Consider the following 16,645-nt stretch of genomic DNA (forward strand, 5'->3'; position numbering starts at 1 on the left):
ACAGCTGACTAACTTGAAATCGAACTTAGACGAGCGGACACTGTCAATAACAACATGTCGAAACCGATAAATACTAGTTATACAACGATTTCGAGTGGTATATACCATGGAGTATCCAGCCAGTAGCTTGTAGGTTCTCGGTATACACGCAAGACTACACGAGTGATATTAAAGTGTCTATGAAGTAAAAAACAATTGCTGCTTATTTAAAAGGCTTTCCAAAGTAAAGAAGAATGGCATTTTCTTTTTTGGAATATCTTTTTTCATTTTAGAGATATTTACGTTTTAGTATTATGCAAATGTGGAAAGTGATGACGTCACAGGTGGTTCCCCTAAAAACGTACAACACTCAATCGAGAATATCTCTAGAAATATTAAAGCAGTGTCCTTTAAACTTGGCACCAGAAATGTACATCACAAAAGAAACAAAATGACACCCATCGTGCCGTCGCCATGACAACAGTTAAGCCGCTGGTTCTGTTTTAATTAAGACTGAAATTCCCAGATTTTATCTTAAACAAGGATCATCCACTCCCAACAATCTAATGGGGAGAGTAAAGACAATATGGGAACCATGTGTGTTCCGAGCAAGACCCTCTGTCCCACTTTAAAAGGTTGCAAATGGGGATATTTGATTTTTTACACAAAGAGACTGGAGCCAAGAGTGTTGCCGTGGCAACAACATAGTAGGTGTCATTCTGTTTCTTTTGTGATGTACATTTCTGGTGCCAAGTTTGAAGAACACTGCTCCAATATTTCTGGAGATATTCTTGATTCAGTATTTTATTGTTTAAGTGAAGCTATTTATGACGTCATCACTATAAATACAAAAACGTTAATTTCTCTACAACAAAAGATATTCCGAACTGAAAAACACCATTCCTCTTTACTTTGAAAAGCCTTTCAAATAAGCAGCAATTATTTTTCACTTCATAGGCACGGCGGGACTTAACCTAAAATTCTGAAAGAAATTCGAAGTTTTGTTTTTCACGTAACTCGAATTTTAAGGTATCGAAGTTTTGTTTTGACAAGTACTGTTACTGTAAGTTTAAAGCTCGTTTTCTCAAAAACGAGTTATTTTCGCCTTTGAAAAAAGATATCTTGAGGTGGATTTATTCAATTGAGCTAAAATTTCAGGATTTGTTGTTCTGAGTACGTCCTGTGGGATAAGCCTAGAACTTTTCCATCCAATGCATTCTGTCGAGGTTATGTATTGAAACGTATGATAGATTTTCTGTATCAGATTTAACTGGCCATCATTTTACGTGCTTTTAACTTTTCAACAATCTCTATGCTTATCACAGCAAGCTATTTGTCTTCTTTTATAAAATGTAAAAATTATTCCTTTTGATCAGTTCTTGTAGGAGTTATCTTTTCTCAAGTAAGCCCTGGCATTCCCCAGCAGGTGGCAGATTTAATCAGCCGGTGTCAGGTTACAATATAGTTATAGGGTACACAAATATTTTTTCATGATCTTTGGTCTTTAAGCTTTTTAAAAATGTATACTTTGCCGGCATGGTTTAGAGTTAAATCTTAGCCGCCAGAAAATGTTTAAAACATGGTGTGGGATATTCCATGGTGTACCCCGAGAGAGTGTTGCATAACTGCTACTTATACCAAGCCATAGAATATAGATCGGCCAACACAAAAGCGACATACGCGCGGCACTTGATGGGAAGGCTGGATGTAATACCGTCCAATATACAAGGGCTTTCCTGTATTCTGATTGGCTGTTTTTTCTATTGCATGATATAAAGGTTCATATCACTTTCTCAAGCTCTCAAGTTAAAACAAAGAAAACCACAACCGTGAAGGAGGTTTGGATACCCGGTGTTACTTAGCATAGATTTTGACGATTTTAATCAGTCCTTGGTTTCCGAGAAGCGTTGCGTGACGATCCAAATAACAGCTGTGAAACAATAGACCGTTTTCACTGTCACGCAATTAAAAAATAAATCGAAAACTATTCAGTGAGTAAAGCCAAGAAATTGCGATCTTGTAGGAAATGGATAGAGAAGACACTTCTCCAAGTTTTAGATTTGTGCGTTTTCCCAGACTGCCGATATTTGTGGAAATGTTTCGCAGGAAACGCCATGTTGGTGCACCTCTGTGGTGGAAAATAGTGGAACTTACTTTGGCTATCTAGACGACTGAACTGAACAAACAAACATAAGCACTTTTCCTCACGATCTAACTTCTAAAAAAGCTAAAAATCAGGAGATAGGAAAATATTTTTCAACAAATGCGATTTAGCTTCGTGTCACGCACCACCATAACTCTGAAATTCAAAATACGATGGTTTTCAAACGAAGCACACTATTGAGCGGTAACATTGTAAACAGAAATAAATTTAACCCCCCTCTCCCCCCGCCCCCCCCCCCCGCCACTTATGCCTGATGGGGATAAAAACTTTAATTTGATGGCTCTTTAGTTGATGACGTCACATGAAAACGACCTATTCGTTCCCAATCTTTCGCAACGCCTCGCGTGCAGCTACAAAGATGGCGGACGCCTGACGCGACGGAAACAAGGTAACAAGCGTAAGCTAAAAAAGTGCTCAATCAAGATTTTATGTCAAATACTTTATTTGTTTAGTGGCACCGATACAAGTAAGTCAGGAATTTGTCTAGACGATATTTTAAAGGCAACGCAATGGTACAATTCGTTCTTCCAACTAAACAATGATCAAGTTGGCCGGTTTTATGAGTCCCACACCAAATCGTGAAATATTTTCGATCAATCGCCTGGATCAATTTTTCTTGTATCACAAAACTAAAATTTCAGCTTAACCGTAAGGACAAGAGAATTATCCCAGATCCACGTGCATAGGAAGATGACGTCATCTGACATTGCCTCTCTAAAACATGGTTAAAAAAGTGATTTTTCATTCTTTCTTTAATTTTTATAGAATAGACATGGCTAGTAAAAACGGAGAGCCATATTCCCGCAAACCAAAGGGAGGTAAGAGAGCTTAAGCGTGTCATTTCTAGCTTCACACACTCAGCAGGTGTGAACAAGATCTATGACATTGCCTCCTTCAGCCCCCTTAAACTATTTTCATGTTGCCAACAAAGTTTCTCTTAAAAATTATACTTAGAATGTGGGGGGGACAGGGGGGTCAGAACCTTCCGCCTCCCGTACCCTGCTCTCCCGCTTCCCGTACCTTTATCTCCCGCCTCCTGCCCTTTTCCGTGCTGCTCCCGTCCCCTGTAAATTGGCAGAGTCAAAACACATTCTAGTCATTTAGCTTCGCAATTCTTAAGCATTTTCTTCGTTTTTAAATAATTTAACAAGATTACCACTGCCATATGTTTCAATTCAATGAACTTTTGACCTACTTGTTTATCTTTGAGTTTCACCATTTTAGTCCATTTTTGTCAGCTCTTCAGATTTGTTTCTGAAATCCGTTTTCAGTGACGACGGTCTCTAAAGTTAATTCTAAATTGTATCTTGTTCTGATAAAGTATACGGATTTCCAGTAACCAGTCCGGCATTTATTGGGATCAGACAATTAAATCATGGAAGTAGGATTTGACGGAATTGCAGCCAAACGTCCCAGGCGGATTTCAGATATGCGTATCTGGACTCACTGGCAATTTCCTCTAGCCAATGTACACATGCAAAATCTTTAAGAATTTAGAAATTTGGTGCTGTTGTGTTTTAGAGAGTTATCGTGTGATACAGTATCTACAGTGTTAGCGAATGCGAGGAAACAATGAAACAAATATATGTTAAGCTTAACGATTGCTGTGGTAAGTTCTTAAACAATGGCTAACAAAACAGGACAGCACACATACTGTGCAATTCATAATCTTTAGAAACAATCTTCTCTTTGTTTTCGATGAAGTCGTTTCTGACTGCTTCCCAAAACAAAAAACTGAGATGTAAAACGAACCACTCCACACTCTCCAGCGTCCTTATTAAAGCAGCATTCAGTTGAGGCATCTCTACACCATGCGGTGAAATCTTTGGTCCGTTCTGATTCACAGTCGTAAGGAGCAAGCTCCCAAGAAGGTCTTCCATGCATGGACCTTTCACTGCCGCACTGAAAAATACTGAGACCTAATAAAATTGTCTTGGATGACATTGATTTGAGATCGCCTGCTCGTCTCATCTTTTTGCAATTTAACAGCTTACACAGCACATTTGCACTCATGCCGCTTGACATTTCATGACCTATGACATAACCACTGTAAACAGGTTACTATTTGACCGGAAGTAAGCCTGTTTTTCAGCCCAAGCACAAATTTTCATTTGCTCGTTTGCTCAGAAGTCTCAGAAGTGACTGAGAAGACGTTAAATGCAGGTCAAATATATTTTGGGTTCTTGTTTTTGAAAGTATTCTAACGCATTGTTGAATTAAAAAAATTAACGTTTCGCATTTCTCTCCCGCTTCCTGCCCTCTTAGAACTCCTGCTTCCCGCCCTTTCCTCTCCTGCCTCCTGTAACCCTCCCCCCTATTCTCCCAGGCTCCCGCCCCCTGTCCCCCCCCACTAGAATAACATGGAGAATTAAGCATTAAAAGTGGGAAGTGTCTGAAATTTAAATGTGAAAAGCATACAGTATGGTGACAAATATAGAGATGGTAAATTTCTGCTCGCTTTGTCAAAAATTTAATTTTGTTTACAAAACATTTACACAACATATAATGAACCTTTAAGTTTGATGCATATTATTGAGCAGCATTCAGTCAGCCAGTCAGTCATCTCCATAGTGCCAGCTGGCACAAAGGGTGGCATTGAGCAGCATTAGGTGTCATGAATGCATTTCATGTTTCACTGAAAGGAAAGGTGGCAATTTTATCACTTTGAATTGTAACAAAGTAATAATTATTGCATCATTGGTTAACTGCAAGCTTCTCCTCTTCCACAGTAGTTGCTTTTAAAGAAGGCCAACCGGGTAACCTTGAACTAAATAACCTGGCAGGAAGGATTTGTAAACAGTGGACAACGATAGGACTTCACCTTGGAATAAGTCAGGATGTACTGGATGGAATAGATGTCAATGAACGGAATGATAGGCCATATCAGATGTTACTTCGCTGGATAAGGACAACAGATTCAGATGCACCTTATCGTGACCTCTACCATGCTTTGTGTGAAGAAAAAGTTGGTCTTGATAAAGTGGCCAGAGAATTTTGTTGTAAGGAAACCACAGGTACTTGACACATACTCTTACAGTACCTCTAGCCATTTGAACTGGGCCACTTGGAGGACAACTGACTAATCAAAACAATCAAGAAAAATGGATGGCGATCTTTTTGTTAACAGGCCAATAAAATCGAAGCATCCAGACAGTAAGTTGTCCAAAACAAAATAATGTGAACCAAGGAAAGGCAAGAATAGGTCTGTTTTACTGGAGTTAATACACATATATAGTATAGACTCTATGCGCTCTTCAGATCCAATAATATCCTTTTTGGCAAATTATCTTAAGTAATAAATTTTACTTGAAAAACTTAACTGGAAAACTCCTTTTTGTGATGGCCATATTGAAACCATTAAAAACTGCTCAAAACAGTGAATAGTTAATACTGAAAACTAATCAAGCAAAACTAATGGCACTGTTTCCTGAGAGGTCTGCAGCATCCATAACTTTGTCAAGTTTCAAAGTTTGTTGTGGGGGTGGGGTGGGGGTGCCATGCCCCCCAGAAAAAAAATGAAGCATCTTAGGTGCATTTTCCGCAATTTTTAATCGATAAATGTATCAATAAGACTTAATGATAATGTGTCATTTTCATTGCCAATAACCTAAAGTAGATTAAAACTGAAGTTGCCTCTGCCCATACTAAATGTATCAGTTGTGTTTGTTCTGTTTTTTTTTTTTTTAATGGAAAAATGAGCAAAGATTGTTGCATGGCAAAGGTTTTTTAAATTTATGATTGTGATCACTGTAAAGACAATTGTGAAAGAACATGTCCCGGTCCACAAGTTAGTACCTCATGTAGCCACCAATGAGCACTCCCCAGATGGAACGCTTCTTGCTGGTTACACAAAGTTACTTTTGGTTAAATTGGTTCAGTAACACACATCTTGTTCTACATGGATGTAAATGGGAAGAGTGCCCAATATTCACCTATGGAGTAACCAAAGGAAACTAAAGTAGAAATAAGGTGATGGTGTGTTCAAAAGCATTTCCAGAATCACTACTAGAAATCAAGTGATTTTGTTCAAGCTATTATAAAATTGCTAACCGCAAATCAAAAAGATCTCTGCTTCATTTATTTCTCCTGAAAAGTGGCCATCCCCAGGATGGCCAGATGGCCACCTGGTTAAAAGCCTGTTTACATAAAAGCATTCTTTGCTCTCAATGTCATTTCTCAATAATCATGCTTTGATTGGTAAACTTTGTTCCAAATGGCCTGGTTCAAATAGTGCATTGTACCTGTAACAAAAGCTAAAATAATAATAATAGTAATAATAATGACAACGACAATGACAACGACAATGACAATGATAATAGAATGCCATGTGGTTAAAACCTTAGATATTTAGGGTATTTAAGCTAGGGAATTTAAGTGTATTGGTTTTGTTTATTTTCAATAACCTGCTTATTGAAATTATTTGTTGTATTTTGTTCTTTGTTTTCTAGGTGTTGAAATGACTGCAGCTGAGGCTCAGAAAACTCCAAGCAGGAGGGTGAAGGAGAATGTGAACAATTACAAAGGTGAATGTGACTGATTTTTTTCTTATATAAATGACCGTGTACACATCTCATCCACAGAGCCTACCTTTAATTTGTTTTGGTCAGCACCAAGAATGCAGACTCTTTCCAGTAATTAATTGATAGTCCACGATTCATGGAGTTGCAGTCCTTCCAGCTTAACGAGGATTGGCTGACAATTGAAAATGAGCTCTGTGTAAGATCTGTAAGATTGGGTATTTTTGTTATGTTGTACGCAAAGTCAATGAGAGTTAAATACAATGCATCAGTACTGGTAACAGGAGAAAACACATGGAGAAAAGACAAAGAGAAAACACAAGGAGAAAACTCTTTGATCATTCAAATCCTGAAAATAAAATCACTGAACTATTGATGTTTCCCATTATAAGTTATTGTGGGTAGCGAAATTTGGTAACATTCTTTATAATATGGCAAATTTGTCCTGGATGAAAATGAGAATTCTGATTGGTTCCCTGTCGGTCTAAATTTTTTTTCAGTTAGAAATAGTTATACTTTGCAAATGAAATTGATTCACCCCAGCATTCACAATACTCCTAGACTGAAATCCTGGAAAAATCCTGGAATTCTATAATTTTCTTTCAGTGAGGACCCTGGAAAATTTCTTGAAAACTCTTGTAGTTTTAATTGGAATGCACTAGTTAGGTTAATTGATTTCAGAATAACCAGCTCACTTTCAAAGCCATAATAATTTTTATTGTACTGCTCCTGTGTTCCTGCTTCAGAAAAGAGGATATTTCTTGCAAGCGCTGCAGGTGATGGGGCCATGCCCCTCTTTCCCCCATTTAGTCTAGTTTCAGAAAATATCCATACCTCCCCCAAGGAAGGGTACCCCCCAACCCCTCAGTGACCCCTCTGGAAATTCCAATTAAGCTTCATACATTTCTTTACATTTTTGGGTCTTACAGAACCCTCCACCCCCAGGAAATTCCAATCCCTTGTGTGGGGGGAGTATGAATATTTTCTGGAACTGCATATTATTAAAAACTCTTTGTCAAAAAAAGACCAAAACCCTATGTTTCATTCCTCCCTGTCATCTTTGTTTTTTCAGTCAAACAAGGCTCGCCCAGTAACAGCAAGTTAGAAGAGTTAGGTAGTGATATCCATGCAGAACGCAACTCTTGGAAGAGACTTGCACGTCGATTAGAAATTGAAGAACCAAAGATTACTGCCATTGATGACAAAGAGAACGAACTGTCTGAAAAGGCATACAAGATGCTCTTGCATTGGAAACAAGTGAACGGAAGTGGAGCAACTTACAAGGTTTTGTTTGAGGCCTTACATAATAAAATGGTTGATCGCACAGATTTGGCCATAAAGTATTGTTGTGAGAGTCGAGAAGACCGATTTTAGAACAAAAAAGCAAAATGTAGGACTGTTAAGACTGTTACTTGTGAAGTTGCAAATGTATTAATCACACGGGTGCCAAAAACTCTGACTGGTATTTCTCTATTATTACTTGATGTTTTCAAAACAATGTTTTACTATCATTTCATTTTCATAAAGTGAAGTTGCAAATGTATTAATCACACGGGTGCCAAAAACTCTGACTGGTATTTCTCTCAGTGCTGTAAATTGTCCAGTTTTTGGAGTATAAACCGATTACAAGTAATAGGAACTGGACTGAGTGGAGTAAAATAAATGGGGCATAATCACCTGAGTAATTTCACAATCGGTTGAACACGAAGTGGGAGGCCGATTTGAAAATATGACCACAATTTTTCCCTGAATTGACACGAGGTCCAATGACTAATTACTGGTGATCATATCTATAACAAATTTCGAAATGAAAAAAGTCTTTGAGAACTTCTTTTGAGCAAAAAAGTCTGTAGCACTTTCCATAAGTTTTGAAAGCTGTAGGAAACATAAAGGGGAAAACCATTAAAGTGCACTTACTTGATGTGCGAATCATGTGGCATCAAATCAGGTATCCGATTACAAATTTTTGTTATTGAATAACTGTAATTAGACACCCTCATGATCATGCACCAATTTTGTGGCAAATAGGTGCACAGAGAATTAATCATGATCAAGAATTTTGTTATAGATACAATAATTATAATAATGATAACAATATTATTACTTGATATTTTCAAAACAATGTTTTACTATCATTTCATTTTCATAAATGACTTGATTATGGATTTTTGCTCCATAAACATGTTAAAGGGGGTATCACATTTTTTTATTCACATATTACAATAGGTTTGGTAACTATGCAAAGGATTGTTGAATGAATTTGAGATGAGGCATGAATTTGTAGAAATATATTATATATTACATAATAATTATAGAAATAATTATGATATTTAGAGTAAGGGAGAGTAGTTTTAATGTAATCTATGCCATATATGCCTATGCAGTTTGGATAGTCCGGTTGACCTGTTAAGCAGTATATTTATGAAATGATTATTCATTTTAAAGGGAATAATGTCCAAAAAATAGTTTTGTTTCAGATCACAAGTTGATGTTAGTGTAAATTGTGAAAGTCAATCCTTGTTTTGCTGGGGGTTAATTCACTCCTGCCATTTTAGGATTTCAAATTTTCTGCACACCACCATGTTTCTTTTTTCAAAGTCTCATGGGGATTTATGATGTCATTGCTTGGTTGGATTACAGCACTGCATGAATCTAGAGATGTAAAATTGCTTCTAATCATTTATAAAGCACATTCTGGATGAATATGTACAGTTTAATGAGAAATCTTCTTCCGTAGACTCCATATTGAGAACTCTGACTGCACAGTGGCATCATAATTTATAGTTTAACTTAAATTAAACATGGGCTGGGTTGTTTAAGAGCTTGTTATTTAAACACATACCCAGGATTAAAATTTAGCTTAAGTAATAATTTTTCTTTTATGAAGATCTTTTTCACTGCTTCTTGCTTCCTCTGAAGTTTTAGGTTAGTCACATTCAAAATTGAAGGACAAACAATGTGAACAGAAAACTTTATTTACAAAGGGAGTGAAGCGAGTGCGAAGCATGCAGGGGTGGGGGGTGGGTTTATCTCAGTCCCCACCCCCTACCCAGTCAAGTCTTCCATTTTGCGCTGGCGTCCAGTTCTCTCGTGAGTCTATCCGCTCGTTCAATGATGGAATAAAAATACGAGAAAATTCAAATATTGAAACCATTATTGAATGTCTCTGAGGAAAACTATTAGAGATCAGACTGTTAGGGGTGCCCCTTGTAAAATTGCAGTAATATAATGTTGATCAACAAATGTACACAATTAGTTTTTTCATTCTCAGAGTTTTTAGTTTGGAGTTTGTTGCATTCAGTAAAATTGTTTTTTAATGTATTTGTTATATTATTTTAATTTCTAAGTGTACAGCTTATTGTATTCATGTAAGTCGAAAGAGAGGAAACTCAAAAAAAAAATAATAAGTAGAGGTGTACTCCTACTAGTAAGTGCGTCTTAATAAAACTGTTGTACCTTAGCTATCCGTACAGTAAAGGGCTATTTTATTGTCAGTAATGACTGAGTCTTTGTGTTAGTCTAAAATTATGGCGTGGGACCGACTAACTTACGAATTATGGTGTAATTTCAGAAAGTTTTAATCAAAAGAAACTTTGCCAATTCTGAAAAGTGATTATGTTTACAATTTCAAGGCTGGTTCGCACCTATACGAAACAAGCATAAGCTCAAGGAGATATCACTCGATTAGCTTCACGCCTTAAGTTGGATCAAAACAGTTTCCAGTAATTTCCAGATTTTGATGGGTCATTGCATCCACTCTTTATCGATTGATGCTACCATCACGGTATCACAAAACTGCCCAATCATTGGTGAACACGTTGTTATCATTTTCGTGACATAATAGGTTACCATAGCAACAGTATGACCTGGCAAAAACACTTGAATATAGCTTTAGGAGTTTTTAATTCATAAACGGCATGCTGAAACTTTTTTATATTATCAAATTTTGATCAGCATGGTAAGGCACAACTTTTGACAAAGTTTTTAAAACATCAGTACATGTGGTTCAGAGCCACCTTAAAGTTTTGAAAATTGTTAATTAAGTCTTGAAAATTGCTGCATGGAAACTGTTTTGAGCCACCTTAAACTACGTTCAAAGGAAATCAACCCCCTGTACTGTTTAATTTGTTTATTTGAACACAACACAATCCAACTCAGTGATTGGATAAAACTTATATTAAGCGCATTAGTTCACAGATTTTCAAGTATACACAGAAGAGTTTTGGAAATTGTGAACTTTTCTGATTTTAAAGAAATTTATGAAGGCAATCACTTCACCGCTGGCACGTACAAAAATGAAATGCAAATCACTAATGACGCCAAGTGTAGGAGAGGATCCCAAGGCCCCGTCCACGTTACGTTGGACGAATTTGAAAACGGAGGTCTCACTCTGAAAACGCATCAAATGTTTTCCGTCCACACTATGCCGGAGAGATACAAAAACGCAACAATCACCGGTCATCTTGGATTTAGGGAAATCGCATGGTTATTGTGGCTAAACCGTTTGCGAAAATCTCCGTCTGCAAAGTAGTTTACGAAAACGCAATGCCGACGTTTTCAAATTCCCCCCGTTTGAAGAACGTTTTCGAAAAGCTCTGTTTTCGTGACGGATGGTAGGCCTAACCGTAGAAATTAAACTTCCTTTTTCAAATTTCTCCAGCGTAGTGTGGACGCTTCCTGCACTACGTGATTTCCCCGCCCGAGTTTTCCTGAAACAAAACTCCAAGTGTGGACGGAAACATTAGCTAATATTTGATGCGTTTTCAGAGTGAAAACACCATTTTCAAATTTCTCCGGCGTAGTGTGGATGGGGCCTGAAGCCTTTTGTTGTGGGTTTTTTTTTGTGAGATTTGAATTGTACTGGGGAGTGACAAGCTTAAAGTTATTTTCTTGTTACTAATAGGTTGCTAGAAGAACACTTCAGTTCAGATTAAAAGACACGCTAAGGATACTGAATTATAGTTAGAATACAATTAGCTGTTGCATTGGCTTCAAGACAAATTTTCTTAGCAAACATATTTCAGTGTTAAGATTTTCAGAAGTGCAGTTTCTGTTGCGGCAGCGATTCAAATGTCGAGTCAAACTTGGTCAGTAGCAATTAATATACTTGTATTTTTAACAGAATTACATCATTTATTTGTTAATAATCCCTTTAAATTGAGTTATGCAGTCAGTTCTGTAGTTAAATTGTGTGCTACCGTAAAATCCCACGTTAAAGCCCCCCCGGTTATAAGGTCCCCCCGAATATAAGCCCTTCTATTTGTTAAAGCCCATCTAATGTAAGCCCTGGCCAAACAGAGTCGCAAGTAGACGTAAGTTCTCAACTTGCGTCTACTTGCAACTCCGTTTGGCCAGGCCTTGCGTGCACTTGCGTTGACTTGCGATGACTTGCGCTCACTTTGGTCGAGATCAAATTTGCACGCAAGTCGACGCAAGTTTGTCACCGTTTGGCCACCCAACCCAAGTGAACGCAAGTTGAGAGGCGTCCATTAACCTATTATTAGCCAATGAAATACACGATATTTTTGACTTGAAATGGGTTTTTATAGCGACTTGCGGGCACTTGCGAGGAAACTTGTGAGTCCGCTTGGCCACCCGACGCAAGTCTCTACGCAAGTTCAACTTGTGGCTACTTGCGACTACTTGCGAGTCGGTTTGACCAGGGCTTAAGTGCGTTCCATTACAAAGATCAAAATTTTTAATCGAAAGTTATAGGCTAATAGGGTAACAGGGTAATAATAGGGTAATAGGATAATAATAGGGTAATAGGGTAATAATGGGGTAATAGGGTAATAATAGGGTCATAGGGTAATAATAGGGTAATAGGGTAATAATAGGATAGTAGGGTAATAGGGTAATAATAGGATAATAGGGTAATAATAGGGTAATAGGGTAATAATAGGATAGTAGGGTAATAGGGTAATAATAGGATAATAGGGTAATAATAGGGTAATAGGGTAATAATAGGATAATAGGGTAATAGGGTAATAATAGGGTAATTTTACGGTATGTCTTTATCATAGTTGTACCCTGGTCCCAGAGGTTTTCCTCTTGTTTTCACCGCTTCGCGGCTCTCTCGCAGCTCTCTCATGCGGAGAAAAATCAAGAAAAATCTCTGGGGCCAGGGTATCATGGTTGCAGTGTGTGAGTCAGAGAATCGTTGCAATTTTGATAACACGGTACATGTCAGCAACGGGAAAAGGCTAATTATGGACACACCCGTGATCAGGTGATGACAGTTTGTGAATTAGACATAATTTTCTGTTTGTAATATACACAACCATCAAGGCTTTATTCAGTTATCTTCAACTGAATATTATAAATTAAAATAAAATACCATAACAGTAATTGAGATGTACAATGTGATTGTAAATTACAATATTTAGAGAGGACTTAGTTGGTTTTCATGCCGGTCCTCTATCCTGGTCGAATTGGAATTTGGAGATATTAGTTTTTGCGGGGGGAGGAAAAAAGGATAAAAACCCTCGGAGCAAGGCAAGAACCAACAACAAACTCAATCCACATATGGCACCGGACCGGAATCGAACCCGGGCCACATCGGTGGGAGGCGAGTGCTCTCACCACTGGGCCATCCCTGCTCCCCGGCTGCAGGCTACTGATAGACAGTGTCTCGATACTGCGTGTTATTTATTAGTTTAGACGCAGTTCCACTGTACTCAACACTTAAACCTGTCAGTCTTAAAAATGACGTCATATAGTAACCTCTATAAAACGGTCATCTCTCTCTCTGATTGAAGCAAAATTAACAATGGATAGATAAGTAGTTAAAGTTACTTCAATACTGTTCATAAGGTTTAGTTTTCGCTGTAGCAAACTTGTGATTTTTCGTGAGGAAATTGCCAAATAATTACAAATCCTAAACGCACTGAAAACAGTCAGTTTATAATCGAATAGACATTTACAGAAGATAACAGACCTGAGAAGACAGACGTCTCTCATCGCACCCTCATTCTCAGTCTCGCACCAAGAAATTCTGTACTGATGACGTCAAATTAAAGCGATCCTTGCGCTGTTTCTCATTGGTTGGTAAGGCAAAAAATGCGCAGCGAGTAGGAATGTCCTAAATGTCAAAAGCCTCTCTCTATTTATGACAATGAAAGTAAATGAATACTATTCAATACTATTCAATTAATGAGACATGACTCAGTATCTTCGGCAAAAGGTAACTAGATCTATGAATACGTGTATCGTCATAAGAGTGCATTTAGGACGAAGCCTGTCTTTTGTCTTATTCATAATAATTGATACACACTTAGAACAACAAAAGTAAATTAACCTCGATTTGATTTAGGGCTGCTGAATTTAGAGGCTGCTTTGCAATAGTTTGTACCCAAATCATTGTAAACCTGAAAGACTGAGAAGTTCTAAGTGAGATATTGTCTTATTGCTAAGAAACGTTTCTAATATTATATCATACTCGTTAGGTGGAAAACGTAAAAGTGCTTCAAGGTTCTCATTTTCATTTTGCCAATTTAAAATTTTAGGACATCTATTTTAATCGTTTTAACACGGCTTCCGAAACCAAAACACGACCATCTGGTGTTGTAGCTATGTCTGTTGGTTTTTGAAGATCAGTAACCGTCTTGCCAGTGAAACAACCTTCCACTGTGAACTGCTGAATGCGACCATTGCGTCTGTCACATACAAGAAGGTTTTGACGATTGCCATATTTCTCAACACACAAACCCCAAGGATAAGAGAACTGTCCATCAGCATCGCCCTTTTCTCCTATCTTGTACAAAAATTTCCCTGAACTGTCAAACACTTTCAAGCAATGGTTCCAGCAGTCAGATACAATAAACATGTTTTTGTGATAAATGCATCCAGTTGGTTTGTAGAGCTTCTCTGAGCCGCTGTCTCCAAATTTAAACACAGATTTACCATCCTTTGTGAGGACTTGGATTCGGTTGTTATAGTATTCGGTTACAACAACACGTCCTTCATTGTCCATACAAACGCTTACTGGATCCTGAAACTCGCCTTTTCCTGTCCCCTTTTTTCCAAAGCTTTTCACAAAATTCCCTGTCTGTACATTGAATTGCTGAATACGGTGATTCAATTCATCTGCCACCAGAATGTCGTCGTCATTCAGGAATGTGACGCCAGCTACACTGTCCAACTCTCCCGGATTCTCCCCATAACAGCCGAGTTTTCGCACAAACTTTCCTTCCTCATCGAATATCAGGACACAGTTTCTTTTATTGTCAGCTACCGCGATAAGGCCTTTATTATTAACAGCAATCCCATAAGGCTTTTGAGGAATTTCTCCTTTTAAATCTAACCCGTCCACAATATGAAGCTGTCTTTCGGCCACTTGGACAGTGAAAGGACTGTTAGCAAGTTTGTTGCCGTTTATCTTAACTGTGATGTTATACGTACCTGGTACTTTTGGTATAAATTTGACTTGGAAATTTCTATCGTCTTTTTCACTAATAGTCAAACTTCCTTCTTGTTCAGCGGGTTCCACGAGAACTTCAACGTGAAATCCCACTTTACTTTCACTCGACAGTTCTCCTTTAGATATTTTAGGGCAGACGAGGAAAACTGCTTGTAAACCAGCTTGGAGATTTTCAGTTATTTTCTGAACTGTGGAGCGATGTACATCTATTTCGCTTGTTGCCACGAAACCCAGATTGAAACTCATAGGTGCAACAGTCGAGACAAACTTCACGAATGAGCTAACCGGAAGGGCTGGTACTGGAGTCTTGCTAAGATCTTCAAATCGCTGTGCTAAATTCTTCTTGCTTTGCATGATATCTGAGCTTGAGCTACTTTGAACAAGGTTATTTGCAAACTCCACGGCCTGATCGATATGCTTGATCGAGGACTGTATCTGTTTGTTGATACAGTTTAATTTCTCCGTTTTCGACTCAAGTTTGTTTTGGAGCGCGGTAATGGCTTCCTGCTTACATTCTTGAATCTTAGCAATTATTAAGTTGGCAGCTTGGGAAACTTCATCTATAGCTGTGGTAATTTTATCTTTTAGCTTGGAAGTTGCCTCCTCGACTTCACGCATCAGATCAGTGTAAACTTTTTTCTTTTCTTTCATCGACTCGATTCCCGACATGATGTTTGCTTTCTCGTCATCAGCTGCTTTTTCAAGCGGATCAATACTGTGATTCTTGTGATCTGTGACAATACAAACTTGACAAACACAAGTTTGACAATCAAGGCAGAAAAACCTCGTTACCTCTCTCTGGTGGTACTGCTGTGAGCAAAAGGATTGTCGCTTTAACAAGGCCTCGTAGTCTTGGGCTTGAAACTGTTTAACTGGCGTGACTTTGTGCCCTTCAAACGCAGCCGCGGCGGCTTGGAACGCTTCATGGGCTTTCAAACATTCATGGCACAACAACTTTTCGCAATCAAAGCAATAGCTCATTTTAGTCCTCTTTTTCTTGCAAATACCGCAGCTGATCTGGCTTCCATCGCCACTTTCTCGAACAGCAAGAAGATTCAACAAACTGTTGTGGAGAAAACTTGTCGGCAAATTATCGAAACGATTTCCTTCAGGGACGCCAAGTTCGGTTTGACACTCCGGACAACGAAATTTTCCTTGCCATTGGCTGGCTAATGCGTGTTTCTGCAAGCACTCACAGCAGAAGGTATGAAGACAAACTACGGTCTTGGGTTTGGTGAAAGTATCCAAACAGATCGAACAAGTGACTTGTTTCTTGAGGTTTTTCAAGAGAGACTCCATTGCGAAAAGAAAACGAAATCGAACTCTCTTGTCTGAATAATTTATAAAAGCTTTACATTCTATTTTCAGCAGCCAACCAGGCAGATCGAATTCTCTGACCTCGTAGTCTGACCTCGTAGTGGAGGTTGTGCATACATTTTACGCTGTGATAGGGACTGTCCAACAGGCAGGCTTGAAGTTGGAATACTCAGGAATATGAAATATGTTCATGCTTTTAAATTCTACCCGGCATATTTTCTCCTAGCCTTTCCGCAAATATCCCGTAAA

General features: G+C 38.2%; 2 protein-coding genes across 2 annotated transcripts; one reads left to right on the forward strand and one right to left on the reverse strand.

Annotated features, from left to right (window-relative positions):
* Nucleotides 1-2,488: 2,488 nt before the first annotated feature.
* LOC145478334 (uncharacterized) lies at nucleotides 2,489-10,158 on the forward strand. Its single transcript, XM_081456315.1, has 5 exons — nucleotides 2,489-2,531; nucleotides 2,909-2,961; nucleotides 4,873-5,157; nucleotides 6,592-6,666; nucleotides 7,733-10,158. Exons 2-5 carry the CDS (start codon nucleotides 2,916-2,918, stop codon nucleotides 8,032-8,034), a joined length of 708 nt encoding a protein of 235 aa, XP_081312441.1. The 5' UTR covers nucleotides 2,489-2,531; nucleotides 2,909-2,915; the 3' UTR covers nucleotides 8,035-10,158.
* Nucleotides 10,159-12,550: 2,392 nt separating this feature from the next.
* On the reverse strand, nucleotides 12,551-16,433 carry LOC145478333 (E3 ubiquitin-protein ligase TRIM45-like). Its single transcript, XM_081456314.1, has one exon. It carries the CDS (start codon nucleotides 16,376-16,378, stop codon nucleotides 14,171-14,173), a length of 2,208 nt encoding a protein of 735 aa, XP_081312440.1. The 5' UTR covers nucleotides 16,379-16,433; the 3' UTR covers nucleotides 12,551-14,170.
* Nucleotides 16,434-16,645: the final 212 nt, after the last annotated feature.

Source organism: Orbicella franksi, chromosome 2, assembly GCF_964199315.1.
Source record: "Orbicella franksi chromosome 2, jaOrbFran1.1, whole genome shotgun sequence".
Classification (NCBI taxonomy): domain Eukaryota; kingdom Metazoa; phylum Cnidaria; class Anthozoa; order Scleractinia; family Merulinidae; genus Orbicella; species Orbicella franksi.